At 26.8% G+C, this 18,726-nt stretch overlaps 1 protein-coding gene across 1 annotated transcript; it reads left to right on the forward strand.

The window, feature by feature from the left end:
* Positions 1–6,555: 6,555 nt before the first annotated feature.
* Positions 6,556–18,112, forward strand: LOC132937171 (trehalase-like). The gene is made up of 4 exons (XM_061003996.1): positions 6,556–6,602; positions 11,843–12,619; positions 12,884–13,017; positions 17,544–18,112. Exons 2-4 carry the CDS (start codon positions 11,883–11,885, stop codon positions 18,110–18,112), a joined length of 1,440 nt encoding a protein of 479 aa, XP_060859979.1. The 5' UTR covers positions 6,556–6,602; positions 11,843–11,882.
* The last annotated feature ends 614 nt before the right edge of the window (positions 18,113–18,726 follow it).

An 18,726-nucleotide genomic window follows, 5' to 3' on the forward strand; every position in this document is an offset into this window, starting at 1 on the left:
CAGTCGGATTGCATACCATATAGACCGACGGCCAGACCTAAAGACCACTGCAGCTTCCGACATCGGTTAAAACTCTTCGCCAACTCGGGGGGGGTTTGGGGTCTCCCCCAGCGACGCTCGGAGAGCTAGTTAATATATAAATTAGAAAATAAAAGAGACTAAAATAGTTAGCTCACCGAAATACGCGTTGATATTATTTTAGTTGTAATTATATAGGTATACCGTAATTTATATATACCTAGCCATGATGGTACGTATATTATGTAGCGTGTGCTTATTGTATATACCTTAGGACCTCTCGTCGTTATTGCAAACAATACATTTTGTGCCTAATTTAAAAATGAAGACGCAAGTGATGGCAATTAGTAGCCAAATATTTTAAGGTTTTTTACCGAAATAGAATTGGTATATTATATTCATTACATTTTATAATTGTGTTCAAAATATTATAACAATATTTTAAAGGTATCTACAATATTCATAATAAACAAATATATGTATATAAGTAAATGTATGCCAGTATATTTTTTTTACAAGGCTATATATAGGAACACATTAAAATGCGTGACAATATAATTGTATTTTCATTTTAAATATAGTAGGTATATTAATAATATATATTATCACCAAAATTATGATTAGGTATATAGTATAATATACTACAGACTATAGGTACCTACCTACGATTTTTATTATGTTTTATGAGTTTATGACTTATGTATTTATATATGAGCGATACCTATAATCAGTACAATACTCTACAATGATAGTATATGAATCGGAATGTTCTTTGAAAATTGTACACCTATATACTGCTCTCCAAAAGAAATAAATTAGTTTTTTGATTTCTTAATTTTTGACTTTCAAGTTGCATATTGTATAAAATTTTTTTTTCAATTTTATGAAATATTGGCATAAAATAATACATACTTATTGATTTTTCAGTAGATGGTACTTACTGAATTTTAAATTAGTGTAGCAATATAGTTTAATTTTACAAATAGAGTATTCCCATTTAATTTAATTTTGGTGCTTTTTGTATAATTGTTGTCAAAAATCTTAGATGGTATAACGTATTATAGTTGTACATTTGAACTATCATATTCGATAGTTGGACCGGTGTTTTAAAAGTTTTTAGTCGATTACTTTATCTAAAATAAGTACTTATCATAATAGCTGTGGACCGAGGACGCACTCGGGCTATTCAATATATTTTGTCGATAAGACAACGGACACACTCGGGCACTGCCTCATAATTTGTCGATTAGACCACGGATGTACTCGGGATGCCCACACCTAAATACTACATGAATCCTCATAAGTATAAATTACCATACAAATTTGAGTACATTAATTGTAAATGTATTAATGATATTAATAGTATATTAGTATGTATGGTTTTCTTATACGATTTATCATATTGATATCAGTAATCGTTAATACACAATTCAATTATGTTATGTAGATAATATAACCTGTTAAATATTGTCTTTTTTTATACCATATAACCTAAATAAGAAATTATATTCAATAATACGAAACTTTTGAATAATTGTATACGACTATAGGTACCTACCTACCTGATATAATATCATTGTATAAGAAAAACGATTCTGAGCGAAATCGGTCAGTCAGCCTATTATGATATTACTAAGTATATTTGATGAAATTATACTGTGTATTAAGAAATTTATATATTGACCTATTTACGTGGAGCCTTGTTTTAAATTTTCTATCCTTAGCTATAAAAGTTGAACATTTTATACATTTTTAACTACAAAATAATTATTAAACTTTAAATTTGATAAATTTTGTCAAAGTTTGAACTTTAAATGCTTATAAAAAAAAATTGTGCCTTTATATATTTAAGATTTTTCAACTGCTATGGTAACAATATATCAGAAGCCTTGCATTACATTTTCACGCTTTTTTACACAACAAATACAATTTTATTTTTAGAAAAAAAAACTAAAAAAATTGAAAACTTACAATATCAGTAAACAGCTCAAAAAGAGTCAAATTATTTTCAAAATTTAATCGTGTATAGAAAATACTAATATAAACATTCAGTGAAATTTTCAAGTATCCATAGTCATACGTTTTTTAATTACAACAAAATAAGAAAATCGTTACATGACAAATCAAGTAAATATTAAATGTCATAAATATTTAAACGCTCATAAAAATTTAATTTGACTTTCTTGTAGACATTTTTTTTTTTTTTGATAAAGGTAGACAAACTTATAGATAATCTTGTATTACATTTTCAAAACTTAAATTTAAAAAGGAAAATTTTTATGAATTTCAACTCAAAATAATTTGCTAATTTTCGTGATTTTTTCGTATTTTGTCAATATTTGAACTTTAAATGCTTATAAATAAAAACTGTGACTAAGGATTTTTAATATTTTTCAAATGTCATTGTAACAATATAGTAGGAGCCTTGGATTACATTTTCCAGTTTTTTTACCCAACAAATAAAGTTTTATTGACATTCATAGAAAAAGAGACTAACAAAATTGGAAACCAGAAAATGTTTCTAAACAGTTTAAAACAAATAAAAATATTTTGAAAATTTTATCGTGTATAGAAAATGCAAATATAAACAACCAGTGAAAAATTCATGTATATACTTTCATTTGTTTTAAAGTTACACCAAAAACTAAAATTCGATTTTGTCAAAAACCGATTTTGCGTAAAAATTCCCGTTTTTCCTTAATTTTTATTTTGTTTTTCCGGGCGCTTTTGAAAAAATATTGGGAATTTTAAATTTTGACCTCCGAAAAGTACCAACTAGATTCACTTTCTCATCAAACAGATACTGAAGTTGAAAATCGAAGCATTATTTCAACTACTAATCGTGTACACAGACACAAAAATAAAAAAAAAATAAAAAAACACACATCATTGTAAAACCAATACATTCATCGCTCCAGAATCTAAAATACATACATATATTATAATGATGCCATTAATTATTTAATCGATGGTCATCGAGTATGATTGCGGTGGGAACTACCGTGCAGGTATATGTACCATGATAAGAATAAAAAAATCGTATAAGTACGACTTATTTTTTTAATAATTTCTATATATTATAATGTAATATCACATAAAGTAAATATTAAATTCTTTATATTACCCGAAAAGTGAAGAGTATGATTTTGGTCGATAATGGGATGTGCCCAATGAATTATGATCATTGTGAATAAATTTAATATTTATTATTTCCTATAGATATATTCTACAATATAGATCACTGACTGGTGGACCACGGTCCGCATCCGGACTCCAGACACATTTTTTACGGACCCTAATGGCTGCGTAATTATAAAATATATAACAAAATTACGAATGAAAATATTTTCCGATATTGTGAGTATGATATACATATATAATATTATATACGTGTCTCCTTCACCGAGCGTTACGTTGAAAGCCTATAGGTGCAAAAAATAATTCCGAGAAGTCGACTGATATGTACGTTATTAACGTTAGACGCTCGTGCCGCTGCATTATCGTGTATGTACAAAATAAACGAAATCTAAGAATTTCCAAACTACGTTATGTTACAACTCTGAAGAATGTCAATTAATTGTTAATGTGTAAAAAAGCCATTGGGTATTTAAATATGTTTTGGACCGTGGGAAGTTTGGTAAGTTTCTAAACGGACCCCCGTAGAAACTAGTTAGTGACCCCTGATATTGACTATGGACTTACTTATTTACTTACGTAACACTGAACCGTTGCGTTATTTTTTTCCCCAGGTACCTACGAAAAGAAGTTCAACTTTAAAAATACTTATAGCAATATAATATGGCATGCCATAGGTACAATAATATAATAATAACTGCAATTATTTTTCTAGATATATTTCAAAAGATTTTTTTTAAATATTAGATCTATGATAAAAGTGCATGGAAAATCAGAACTATTCAAAATATGAATTTATCTTACAAACAAAATAGGAGTATATTAATATAAAACTAAGGGTCAATGGATAAAATTATGTAAAAACGTAATTTAGTGTATATTGTTTACTTTTTAATGGTAAAATAAATTTTTATTATAATTTAATAACATTAATTTCACAAAATATGCATCGCTCATATAATACAACCAAGGTATTTTGTGAATATTTGGCTTTTAACATTAAAAACTTTCTACGGATATACTACATGGAAGGGAAGTGTAAAATTTTATGAGTATGTTTTTCATTATAGAATATATTTAATTTAATGACAGAATACATATTCATAGGTGCAATTAGGTGGAGGCTAGGGGGGGGGGGGGCTTGGCCCCCAAATATTTATCCAGCTTCCACGTAATAGGTACAAATAAAAATTAAAAAGTAAGCTATGACTTACACATTTTTTATTCATTATAGAAATTAATACATTTTTTTCTAAATAAAAAAAAACCTCCAATTCGTCTATAATCTCAAATTCAAATATTATTATTATTTCAGTTATTATCAATGTTGCACATTCCATAAACAAAATATACATGAGTTAAACGCATTGTGTTTATTACATTAGAAATCAGAGATGCTTGTTTCCAAGAATTGCCTGATTAAAGTTAAAGAGAATTTTGATATCGATGATATTAAACAAGTAGTCACTGAAGATGTGTACGCAAATCTATACATATAAATTGCTACAGGCAGCGTTCACAATACCTGTTAGTTCGGAAACCTGCAAACGTTCGTTTTCATCAATGCGGAGATTAAAAACTTGGCAGAGAACCACGATGAAATAAGATCGATTTTTAAATTTATCAATAATAAATATTGAAAGAGATGTAACGAATAGCTTGGGGACAAAAACAATTATTGACAAATTTGCTGTAGCTAATAGAAAATTAGTATTGATTTAATATTGAATATTAAATTAAATTACATGTAAAAATATTTTAATATCATATGAATTTATTTGTGTATTGTCAGTAGCCATCCGGCTTATCACTTATGAGGGTGTGGGAGCGAAGCCTATTTGTTGTCCTGATTTCACTAGGCATGATATTTCGAACTCTAGATTAAGTTGATTAAGAATTTTAATAGAACAATTTGTATGTCAAAAATTAAAAACTATTTGTCAATGAATATACTACGATTGATACAACACCAGATTAAGTAAAAATATGGTTGTAAAAATTTTAAATTATTAATTTTATTGTTATGAAGGTCCATAGATATGAAACCAGTGCAATGTAGCACCCAAGAGAAGTTGACAAGCATATTTAAACATCTAAAAAAATATCTCAGTTATGATTCAAAAATTATATTAGGTACATTTGCTGTATTGTTAAAAAAAAACACATTTAAAGTACATTATATTTATTTAAAATATTTTATATATATATTTTTTGTAAAAATTAAAACCACGAACTAAAATATCACGTTTCTTAATAATATTTGTACGATAATTTAAATTGTCTAGTATGAATCTACATATTATATTAAATACTTATACAATAAATTAATATCTTAATATCAACAATTGTAACTGTAGTTACCGTCAATAATGGACGGACGGGGTTACGGGGATATATGTTGTTCTAAACTTAAGTTTAAAAACCAAAAAAGTTTTTTTATAATTTGTCATCCACATATTTTTTATTTAATATTTTAAGTTATACAGATATTAGTATATTACATTTCAAGATGGAGAGATGGTGTTTGAATAATTTTGGAAAGAGGGGGATTTGAGTGGGATAACTTACGATTTTGACTCCCTTGGAGGACAGTGATCGAAATAAAGGGGCTGCAGATTAGTTAACTACGTTAAAGTCTCTCGTATCTTATGTATACTAATAGTTATTACGTATGTACCATTGATTATTATATATTATATTATTACCTACATATAAATTATAAAAGGTATTACTGTCCATCTAGTGTTTACTTATATATTTTAAATTATATTCATATGTATTTTTTTTAATTATCTGCTTCACAACCATTTGGTGTAAAATTGTGGCTTTAATTTGTAAAAAATGAAGCTTTTACCGCCATAAGAAACTTTTATAAATGGTATAAAATTCGTAAGTATTTAAAAAAAAATTCTCGAAATAAGAATTTGAATAAATTTACAATCATACGAAAAATGTGAATAAGCACGTTCGGTCAACAACTCTATATGTAAAAACTTAAAGTCATAGGTAAAAATATGTTTTTAACGGAGATACCACATAAAATTACAGCATTGTTTTTTTATACAGGCACCTCTGGTACCTACCTATTATCAAATATGTAGATATAATATAATATTAAAAATTTAGCTCTGATATGACGTTAAACTACAGATACCTATAGTAAATCTAATCTTTGGTTAGAATGACAAAAAATAAAATTGTCCCACCGAATTCCTCAAGTTACGACAATATAGTGGGGTACCTATCAATGTATCATATTATATAAAGCGTCGCACGACGTTGTGGATAGCTGTCAGTTTCACGGTTGTCAACATAGTAAGCCAACAGAAATAAGGTACACACTGCTGCAAAATGATGGACGCCAAATATTTTATAATATTCCAAGTCTTTTTCACTTTTGGAACTTGGAGTTCTTCGGCAAATGTTTCAACTACTGCTGCTTGTGACAGGTAAAATAGGTCTTAAATTATATTTTTGTTATATTTTAATTTATTTGGTACAAATAGCAATTCACATATCGATGGTAAGACGTAACAGTTGTAATTCACAAACGTAAAAATTTTACAGGAGAGCAATTTTAAGATTTTTTAAACCTAATAATTTTGTGTTAGAGTTTTTATCCTTTTTGTTTTTGGTGGTATAAGTACCATACATGTTATAAATGGCAATTATAATTTTTTCGCCATGGACATGGTACTTACCGGGTTTGTTAATCGGGACTTATTAATAATATTGTTAATTTAAATAATACTTGAATTATTTAATGATATAAATAATTACAGTTTACTTAAGACAAGTTAATTTGATATATAAAATTAAATAAATGTATTGTTGTTAAATCGTCATAAAACAAAAAAAAAAAATTAGAATTTTTTATAAAATACATTTTTAAAATTTTTTTTTGTGAAAAAATCCCGTCTTAAATGATATTCTATAATTATAAAATTTATCACATGTTCAAATGTAAAAATTTTAAATATTTATCATTTATAAGCTATGAGTAATAAACTTATAATAGCTTATAATATATAGTTTGTATTCAAAAATAATTTATTGCCAAGTTCTGAAAAAAAAAAATTATTTTATTTTATTTTATCAACACCTGAATAAGTGTAACAATAACAAATAAAAATAAAAATCATATTTTACTCTTAAGACTGTCGGAGCAGAAAATTTGAAATATTTGCATTCTATAAACAATTGGACGTTATGTGATAGAGCTAGGTTGTCTATGGTTAAAACTTAATAAAATATATTATATAATTGAAAAATTATATTTGTTTTTTGAATACGTACATTTATTAAGAACAATTTTGATTTTAAGGCTTGTGAGATTAAAAATAATTTTCAACATAGGTAATCTAGATAAAAACTAATAATAATCATAAGTATTTAAATGTAGAATATTAATAATTGAACATCGCGGAAGTACAAAAACATAAAATAATATACCAACGTTGACAAGTGTTTGATATGTTTCAAAAGTTTCAGAATACAATTAGGTAAGGTTTTTAATACAATATATTTTAAAAAATGTTCGCTACTTTCTTATGTTTTAATATAGATAGGTGAATTTTATATTACACTTTAAAAACTCTTATGCTGGGTTTCATGAAATATTGATTAATTTAATCGTTCAATAAAATTTAACCAACTAACCTGCACGGGCCACTAAATCATGTTTAAATAACAATTATCCCAATTTTAATTCAATAATAGTTTAGTCATTATTCATGCAATCCGGCATTAATCTTTACAAAAAAAATTAAACATAAATATCTAATTGTTATTCATGTGAATATATTTATATTGTATACTCTATAGCAGCGTTTCTCAAACTATAGGTCTTCAGTCAATTTTTGATGGGGCGTGAACATTTTTTGAATTATATGTATAGATTCCAAGAAATTTATGTTAAATTAATATTAAATATATTATTATGTTATTAAATAAACTTATATTATTATAGTAATATAGTACCAAAAATTACGTGGGTAATAAATAATAATTCGTCATGTATTTATTTATTACGATGGGTATTATTACGCCTCATTATTAAAAGTACATTATTTTATAAAAATATATTGATTATAAACCTATAAAATAATAAATACCTAATAAAAGTAATAAACAAATTTTGTTTTATATAACCACTTTTTGAAAAGTAAAACCAACGTGGTCGTGAAAAATTTTTCGGGGAAAATTTGGGTCGCGGTAAAAAATAAATTGAGAACCACTGCTCTATATAGTATAACAATTAAAATTATATTACAGCAATATATCGTTATATGTTTTCAATGATATTGTATTTTATTAAAGGTGTTCCTATAAAGTCGGTCAAAAAAATATCGTAATAAACAATATGTGCAAATTGTACACTTATTGTTTTTACTTAACTATATTATCTAAGTCAGAAACTTACATTTAAAAACACGCCTCGATTAAGTTCTAGAAGTTAATGTCAGTCAACCTTAAGATTTTTACAGAATTAAAATTTTCCAGGTCAAAGACTCAATTTTTTTTGACAGCGGACGCAAATTTTTTTATTAAACGTTATTTGGTATACGGACATATTTTTATTTTTAATGGGTTCGCAAGAACTGATACTGGTCGCGTATGTGAACTGCAGCGCACAGCAGTCTTATAAAAAACACTTTTATAATAATTGTATTGAAAAATACAGATAAATGAATAAAAATGTGTATATTTTAATACCTATTAATTATAAAATGAACGGTTCTTACCTAATAAAATATAAAATAAACAATTTATTCGATTTTAATTGTATTGAAAATAATATAATGATTATCAAAAAATAATCTGAAATATGACTGAATAATTATTTTGAATTTTAGCAAGGTTTACTAAAATAGTATTAAATTAGTATAGTAATAAATAATTAATAAGTAACAGTTAGCTTAAAATTAATCTAATGATTTTTTTAATTCCATTATTGTGTACCTTAAGTCAAATGATATTACGAACCTACGTAAGAGTTTCAAGTCCTCGAAAGAACTATCTATGAGGAAATCCGTATTCAATTTTAATGTCTTACCTACACAAATTAAGTTTGTATACATTAATTTTAACAACAAAATAATTAAATTTTTTTGTAATATTGACGAATTTCTTTATAATTTAATCTTTAGACGCTCATATAACAAAATATGGGTACAAACGAATAAATTCTACTCGTACCTAGCCATCTAGGTATATAACTTGTTTAATATTTAAAACAAAATTTAAAATCTAATAGGTGTATTATCATTCTGCATTTAAACTCAATGATATAAATTTATTAATAATGAGTAATTTTATAAATTACGTTCAATGTTATATATGGCCATTCCTCGGAGTCACGGAGTGTGTTGTAGAATATCTCGTGTGCACATTATAGAATAATAATAAGCTTGTAGAACATTGGATACTTGTAAGTATTTTATGACCTGTTATTATCATTATTGTGGTGAATGGTGATAGCATAAATTAAGATTTTACATTTTCTTTTTTCCGTTATAAATCATGCGTGATTATACATAGTAGGTACCTACTTATTTATACCTATTTATCTATAATATAAATATATCATATTATTTCATATACTATTGCAGTGATCCATAATATTAGATACACTCCTATACTCTATATTATATGTGATTATATCATATTATTATCTTTAACGCATTTAGTTGTCACTTGTCATTGATTTTTTGAATGATAATGCACCCAAACAAAAAAATACAGAGTAACTTGAATGTTTAAGAGGATGTCAGCGCACTATTGGTTTTCTCTCTCTGGCCCACAAGCAACATAGACAAAACGCATTTGCGAAGAATCGTTTTTTCCATGTTTTTAGGTAATCTTAGAGTAAAATCACCCATTACAAAAAAGATAGAGAATAATATTTTTGAGGAAATGTCATATCGTTTTCTCTAAATATTGTTTCAAAACAATTAAAACATCATTAAAATTTACAAAATTTTTTTGTTTATTTTGAAACTCAAATACAAAGTCAAATAACAATACAATCTAAAATCGATATGACATTCCCTCAAAAATATTATTCTCTATCATTTTTGTAATGAGTGATTTTACTGTAAGATTGCTTGAAAACATTCGGAATGTTGAAAACATTTAGAAAAAACGATTCTGCGCAAATGCGTTTTGTCTATGTTGTGCGTGGGTCAAAGAGAGAAAACAAATAGTGCGCTGACATCCTCTTAAGATAAATAAAACATGTTTTAGACGGTGATATATTGGGTATATTATGGTATATTTTAATTATTTATTAGGCATGCTTTTGGGGAATTTTTTTCAGATAAATATAGTTAAGTACGAGTAATAATAAAATAATAATTGAAATAAATAACGCAATGGTATGCATAAATAAAACACTTTTTAAACATGTTCTATTAAACTCAGGCGGTCTACAGCCTTCACAGCTACACCCATAAATTCATAAATGCTATATTGAGTTAGATTTTCCAGATATTTTTTTAAACAAAATACACTTTGTTTTTGAAAGTTTTTGTACTACATGTATAATTATATACCTCTTTATGTTATTATTTGAGGTAATTACCAACACAAAAAAAAATAAAATGTAAAATTGAACAGATTTATTAGTTTTATTTTTAAGCTTTACGATTTATGAGAAGAATTTTGAAATTCGGCAATAAATGGGTTATGGAAAATACGACATTGTCAACAATTCTAAACGCGTGTATATGACCATACTAATAATTTTTTTAAATATAATACATACAAATATATTTATTTAAATTAATATATCATTTTATAAGTTAAGAACATTTATTTTATAATCTCAGAACTACAGTAAACATTGATTTTTATCCTCATAATCTATTTTCTCTTTATTAATTAAAATTTTTTTTTTTATTTGGGTTAAGGCTTCGACTACTCAGGTCATTAGCCTGTGGTACTGTAGGGGGGGGGGGGGGTACTGTAGTTTTGTTTACTCGTGATTTGTTTTGGCAGAATTTTCAATTTGGGCACCCGTAGGTATCTGCCATGCCCGAGTGGGGAATGGCGGCACTTGTTCTCCGGACACCGTGACTTGCACGGAGAAAAATGCCACCCGGTGGTCGAGGATCGAACTCGGACCGGCTATGCCGAATCCGTCGCGTTAGACCGATCGCCACCTCGTCCCCCATTAGATAATTTACATAATGCTATATCGATGTTTATTAAAATCATAGCTATCACATAATTGAAATAAAAAAAATTGGTTCTATTTACTAATTTTATGTCAAACATCAAATAGATAAGCTTTAATCTGACCAAAATGTATCGAGAAAAAAATCGTGGTTTCAATTAATTAGTTATCTTAATAATTCACCTTACTTTTATGCAAGGATGTTTATATTTTCACATCTATTAAATTGAGAAATTAAATACCTGATAAAACCTTCAATGAAATGTGTACTTGTAATTTGTATTTATAGTTTATGTTTGATACCTTAAATTTAAACTTTAAGAATACGGATTATCTTCAAAAATGACACAATATTATATCTTATATAAAAAAAAGTAGTTAATAGTTTGAAAAAAGGACATTTAAATTTAGTTACAGTGAATATTATTAAGATAAAATTAATAGTACCTATTAGATTAATTAAAAACATTCTAATTTAATTTAATGATTTATATTAATATATTTTTGTTTCAGTAAAATTTTCTGTCAAGGATCTATTCTGCATACCGTACAGATGTCTGGATTATTTCATGATTCTAAGACTTTTGTGGACATGAAAACTAAATGCAACTATGATGTTATTAAACAACTCTTCAATTCAACAGAGTGGAGCAAAGAGCCAAACATTAACAAACTGAATGAAACCATCAACACATGTTTCGAGAAAGAAGATTCTGAATTAATAAAATGGATTCCTACTGATTGGGTCAAAAATCCAAAATTTCTTGAAAGCATTAAGGATAATGTTTTAAAAGGCTGGGCTAAGGAAATAAATCTAATATGGAAAGAACTCGGTAGAACGATCATAGATGACGTCCGCTTGAAACCCACGAATTATTCATTAATCTACGTTCCAAATCCCTTTATAATACCAGGTGGTAGATTCCGTGAAATATATTATTGGGACTCTTTCTGGATAATTAGAGGCTTATTAATATGCGAAATGCATATAACTGCAAAAGGTATGATAAGTAATTATATCTCAATGATTAAAACGTTTGGACATGTACCAAACGGAGGTAGAATTTACTATGCTAAGCGATCTCAGCCCCCTATGATTACACCCATGATCAAAAGTTATGTCGATGCAACAAATGACATGACATTTGTGATAGAAAATATTCATGCATTAGAAATTGAATTCCAGTACTGGATGACACAGCACAACGTAACAATTAGCAAAAACGGAAAAAATTACACGCTTGCAGTATACAGGGATTATTCAACAGGACCACGGCCCGAATCATACAGGTAAATACAGTTTTGTATTTCATAGAAGTTATCTCAAGTTTAATTTATGGGCTTATAAATATTAATTGATGTTACTGATTATTTCTGATTGAACACTAGCATGGGTGGAATTAATAATTCACGTTTTGTTATGATTTTAAAATTATTTAATTTTTCTGTGGCACAGTGTATATTAGGTACTACCTATTTGCCTACGAATCATACATATGTAATTTGGGTTATTAGTAAATATCTATACATTTCAAAATATGTTTTGTATAACAGGGAAGACATCACGAGGGCACAATTCTTTAAAACTGAAAGTGAAAGAGAAAACTTTTACTCCGAGATCAAGGCTGCAGCGGAATCGGGTTGGGACTTTTCGAGCCGTTGGTTCATCCTAAATGGAACAAATAAAGGTAAATAACTTACTAGTTTTTGTATTTATTATAAATGTTTCCAACGACACTTAAAATCTTTCAAAATGAATTGTGCATTCTGCGTTTGCTTAATTATCGGTAAAAAAAGTTTCCTCTGTTAGATACTGTAAAAGTAACAACAAAATAAAATAAAAACGCCATTTATTTTAAAACAATAGATTTGGGCTCAGCGTACTTACTTCTATGTACTTATAACTCTACCGGACATTTTTCCTTGTATCTATAGCTCAAGCGAATATTATGTATATATGTTTTTTAATTCTTACTATCATTAATATTATTTTACAAAATACACTTTATTTTGCCACGCGTGTGCGGAAAATGTGTAGGTAGTGTATAACAATACATTAATATTATAGTTAGGTACCTGTAGAATAAATCTATAGTTTGAAAAATTATTCGCAATACCTACCTACTATTAAATAGTGATTTAAGTTCGAAAAAATCTCAGTTTTGTTATTTTCTTAAAAAATACTTACCTGGTATGTTCATTTGACACAAACAAATTAACTTCCGAACATTTCTCAAATCACCTTTGATGTATAGCTCTGAATAAATATGTTAAATAACATTATATCGTATTCTTTCTTTCATATAATTACAAATTTTATTTGAGCATTTGTGGCCTTCCTATTATACATATTATTACTTAATTATAACTATTTAATAAATTTGATCCAAACTAGTTTACATAAAAAATCTTGCATGTAGTGTTAAATTCATTAATTCAATCGGAATACTTAAAAACTACCTAAATATTATAAATTAAAAATGCATGTTGGTTTTAAAATTGTTAATTTTGTATTTACATTACTTTTATAGAAATATACGTATTTGAAATTGTTGAGTAGGTGGGTTTTATAAATAGAAATCTAAATCCTTTTGAATAAAATAATGATATTTTTATATAGTATATCAACTATAGTTTAAAAATCGTACCAAGCATCATATTACATATTATAGCCTATAGGCAAGACTTTAACGAGTTAAAAATTAAAATTAAGTTAAAATTTTAAGTTAATAGTAACGAAGTTAAATAATTCGTTAATTTTTGTTGTAACTAATTTTTAACTTAACTGTTGTGTTCTTAACAAATTTGACGTATTACCTTCGAGCTTATTTTATTAATTAATTGTTTTAAATTATTAATTGTATACTAACCATTTATTTATAATTTTGTTGCGTTATGAAATATTATAATTCATAAAAATGTCCAAGAATATTAATGATTTGTGCAGATTTATAATTATTTTCTATTGATATATAATAGGTATTACTATATATTAGGTATGTATAGTATAATATAGTCGTATAGGTAAGTTAATTTACAATAGTACGAGTTGCAGGGTAGTGACTATATAGTGGGTGTTACTAATTTATGATCCTAGCTGGTTCATGAGACAAACAAAATAGGTAGCTTATAACTTTGGCCGCCTATTATATTTATTATTTAAATAATAGTTGTAAAATTATGAACATAGGTCTAACACAGATTATTCAATACAACATTGGACATATACTTATATATTATTATTATTTATTGATATAAAAATGTAATATAATAATAATTAAAATGTATAGTCATATAATACAATTTCCGATTTCGTACATTATAATATGGATCTAATATGTACCTACTGCGTATTCGTGTACCTATAAATATTAATTAGGTAGTGTTCTTGTCGCCATTACACACATATTACACACACACACATTACTTGGAATGATTAAAATTAAAATTTACTAATAGGAAAATAATATTTAAAAATATGTAGATATTTAAATCGAAAATATTATCCAAAATGGAAAATTATAAAATATATTAATATAACTAAGTACTATAACTTGTAGGTTCAGTTATAATTATACTATTTTAGCTGACCACTTATTTAATTATTGGGGGAATAGTTAAGTGAATAGTTGATTTGTCAACTACCGGCCCTAAATTCTCTGTAAATACTACTTGCGGCTATGTCTCATATTATATGGGCCCAAATCATAAGTACATTATGATTTAAATTAATTTCATCTAAGTTAATTCGTCTAAAATCCAAAATCGTCCAAAAAATATATTAGTTGTTTTTAGCTTTACTTTACTTACATCTTCTTAAATTAACTTAACTTGATGAGTTGAAGCTATATATAGCGGTAAGTGTGTAGATTGTATAAATCTCGTTATGGTCAAACTCGGAGGAAACAGAAATAAGTTTGAGATATTGAGTCTCACACAGCTACACAGCCATTTGTTGTTTCCGTCTTAAAAGTGCGTAAGCAGATCACGTTTAGCTTCGTTAGTTTAAAAATAAGGGTGACTGACCTACTATTAAACTTGATGGAAAGAATATTATCTGTGTTTGTGTGTAGGTTTTTAAGATGGTTAATTTTTTTAACAAGTTATGCGTATATAAGATGGTGTAAATTATAAATGCTTATAACTCACTTGAAAACTGAATATATATTTATAAATATATATATAAAATTTAAATAACTCATGTGATCTGCTGAGCGTAAATTTGAAATTTTACCTACATACTTGTAAGATGGAGATAACAAATATCTTTGTAGCGGTTCTTAATGTAGTTACATAATGTTAATATTACTTCAATGGGATTTAAATTGAGATGGATTAGTTAAAAGTTACTCGTATTTTTTTCGTTAACTCATTAAGTTAAAAGTTAACTTTGAAAAAAAAAACTTAGCGAAGTGTAAAGTTAAAATTTGCTAATCAAAAATAAAAAATTCCAGACACATAATATGCTTTATTAGAATTTAAAATGATACATCAAAGTAAAAACCCATTCAAAATTGTCATTATTCTTCGAACAAAAATTAACTTAATTTAGATACTTTTGAAATAAAATTAACTTGAAATTAACACGTTAATCTTGAAAAAAAGTAACTTATTAAGTTAAAAGTTAATTTGAAAAAAAAAATTAACAAGTTAATTAATTTAATTAAAATTAACTTCACGTTTTAACTTAATTTTAACTTTAACTCGTAAATCCCCAGCCTTGCTAATATATACCTACTACGATAAAAACTACTTAAACATTATGAAATTTGAAACAAAATATATACTCTTCAGTCTTTACGAAAAAGTTTTTCTTTTTAAGACCACTTTTCCTTAATTTATTTAAAGCGTTTTAGTGGGAGAAAATATAAACAAAAAGTATAGAAATAAAAATATTTGTCTATAATTCAGTTTATTTTATTTCAAAAATATCATGTGTTTTAAAAAATAATAAGATATCACTAATTTAATGAACAATTTTAATGATAAAATATATTATAAAACTTGTAGGTATATATAGTTGTATTTCTGAACATTTTTAAATTTTCTAAAAATGGGAGTGAAGTTGGCATGTAAATTAACGCAGATGACGAATTAAGCTTGGATAAAAATGTATATAATATATATAATTGCGCGTCATAAATAAAATGTAAAGCATAGCTTATACATTTTTCGTCGCCTTCAATAGGCTTTTCTGTATATTACAATATTTTTAACTAAAGCTTATTAAGCAGCTTGTTAGTCACCAATTATATCACGAATATAGGATCACGGTGGATGGTTGTATTATTTTTGTTAACATCGGTATATATTTTCATCTAATTTATTTGTTAAAATAAAATCAATTTATTGGTTTAAGACTGTTTTATAAGTTTAAACAAAGCTTAAAGTATTGATTAGTAGGTACCGACAAAACTACAATACTGCATTGTATATGATAAAATGTCAATTATATAAAGAACTATCGTAAATACTAAGATATTAAGAATATAATGTCAGAATGTTATGTCTATATATGATGTGGTCATTATTACAATTATAAATATTACCATTATTACCAATATTTTTCTCTTTTCGTGCACTATTTCAACATAGTTTCATTCACTATATATTTAATGTATAGAGTATGAAAATTTATTCGAATTACAGTAGGCTTAACTTATAGTTATACTTTCTAAAGTCTATGTCATAAATGATGTGTACCTAAAATGTATTATCACGTTTATTATACTCAACTGGTAAAGGTTTTATTTATTATATTTTTTCTAGAAACATGTCCACAACGAATAATATGAAGCATAATATTAGTTTTATTTTACTTTTATCTGTCATACACATAATTAAAACTTGATCCCGAATTTGATAGTATACGACGTGTCAATGATATAAAATATAATAAAGTACTTCATTTCTGATCAAGATAATATATGATTTTAATATTCCCCACATCGGTTGGAAAATGATTTAATTTTGTTACCCTATAATTTTTATTTTTATTTTTTTTATCTAATTTACATTAAAAAATGTAATATTTGAACTCAATGGTAAACGAGCGATGTATTAAATATGTAAATATATTTTATGTGTGTATCATTATAAAATGGGAAAGGGGAGTGAGATAAAATGTCACTAAATCGGATAATAGGTATTGTCTTAGGTTATGATGTGGTCAAAAAAGTTGCATACAATAACTGATGTCATTGTATGATTGCAGGAGACATCACAAATACAAAAACGAGGTCAATTGTCCCTGTAGAGTTAAATGCCTTAATGTTTTGGAATGCAAAAATATTGAGTGATTTTTACCGAGAGATGAATAACACTGTAAAGGCTTTGAAATACGAAAACATTTCTTTGGAATGGAACGAAGCAGTGACAGCTGTTCTTTGGGATGAAGAAGTCGGAGCATGGTTAGACTTTGATATAATTAATAATGTCAAACGTAAATATTTTTATCCTACAAACATATCACCATTATGGACTGGGTGTTATGCGAAAAATCAAACCGAATACTTCGTCACAAGAGTGCTTGACTATTTGAACCAAGCGGATGTACTGAAGACTCCTGGGGGCATACCAACCACACTTAGCAAATCGGATGAACAGTGGGACCAGCCGAATGCTTGGCCCCCACTCCAATACATCACAGTTATGGCGTTAGAGAGCACTGGTCATAAAGACGCGAAAAAAATTGCGTCAGAACTAGCGTCCAAATGGTTATGCACAAATTATGTTCCATTTTACAACACTTCTAAGATGTATGAAAAAGTAAGTCCGATTTGATGAAACAGCTGAATAAAACAATTTATAGGGTAGAAAGGGGATACTGTGCAGTGTAAACAATATTATTTTAATTTATTATAAATATAGGTACATTTCATTAGGCTGTTTTTGACTATCAATTTTTATTAATAATTCACAACGTACATAACCATCATAACCATCATAAGGGTATAACTATTTGAGGCAAATGCTTAAAGTTGCTAAAAAAATGTGTGCACAAACATATCAATTGGCCTGTAGGACAGTAATTGAACATGGTATAGGTGGTTTAACTGATAGGCAGGTTTCGGGTGAATTGTAGACTGTAGGGTCTATAATACATCTGATTTCAGTGGACACACCACGCACTTATTAATTTCACTGTTACATTTGGGCTTTGACAGTTTTCTATATCAAAAAAAACCTTTGAGGGTTGAAACACACAAAATCCCCCCTCCCACTACTTTTATATACCACTTACCATGTAAGTGTGTTATCGAGGTAACTTTTATAATTATTATTATAAAACAAAATAACTATCTATTTCTATAAAATCCTATTTATGATTAGAATCATCAGTTTAAACTTTAATTTTTTTAATATTTTAACATATTTTAGACTTAAAATAAACAACG

This window comes from Metopolophium dirhodum, chromosome 1 (assembly GCF_019925205.1).
Source record: "Metopolophium dirhodum isolate CAU chromosome 1, ASM1992520v1, whole genome shotgun sequence".
NCBI lineage: Eukaryota > Metazoa > Arthropoda > Insecta > Hemiptera > Aphididae > Metopolophium > Metopolophium dirhodum.

Bases quoted from the DNA above. Each gene is read 5' to 3' on its own strand.
- LOC132937171 (XM_061003996.1), top strand. From the start codon at position 11,883: ATGTCTGGATTATTTCATGATTCTAAGACTTTTGTGGACATGAAAACT. The intron at 12,620-12,883 runs GTAAATACAGTT...TTTGTATAACAG, and splicing joins CCACGGCCCGAATCATACAG to GGAAGACATCACGAGGGCAC. The intron at 13,018-17,543 runs GTAAATAACTTA...GTATGATTGCAG, and splicing joins CCTAAATGGAACAAATAAAG to GAGACATCACAAATACAAAA.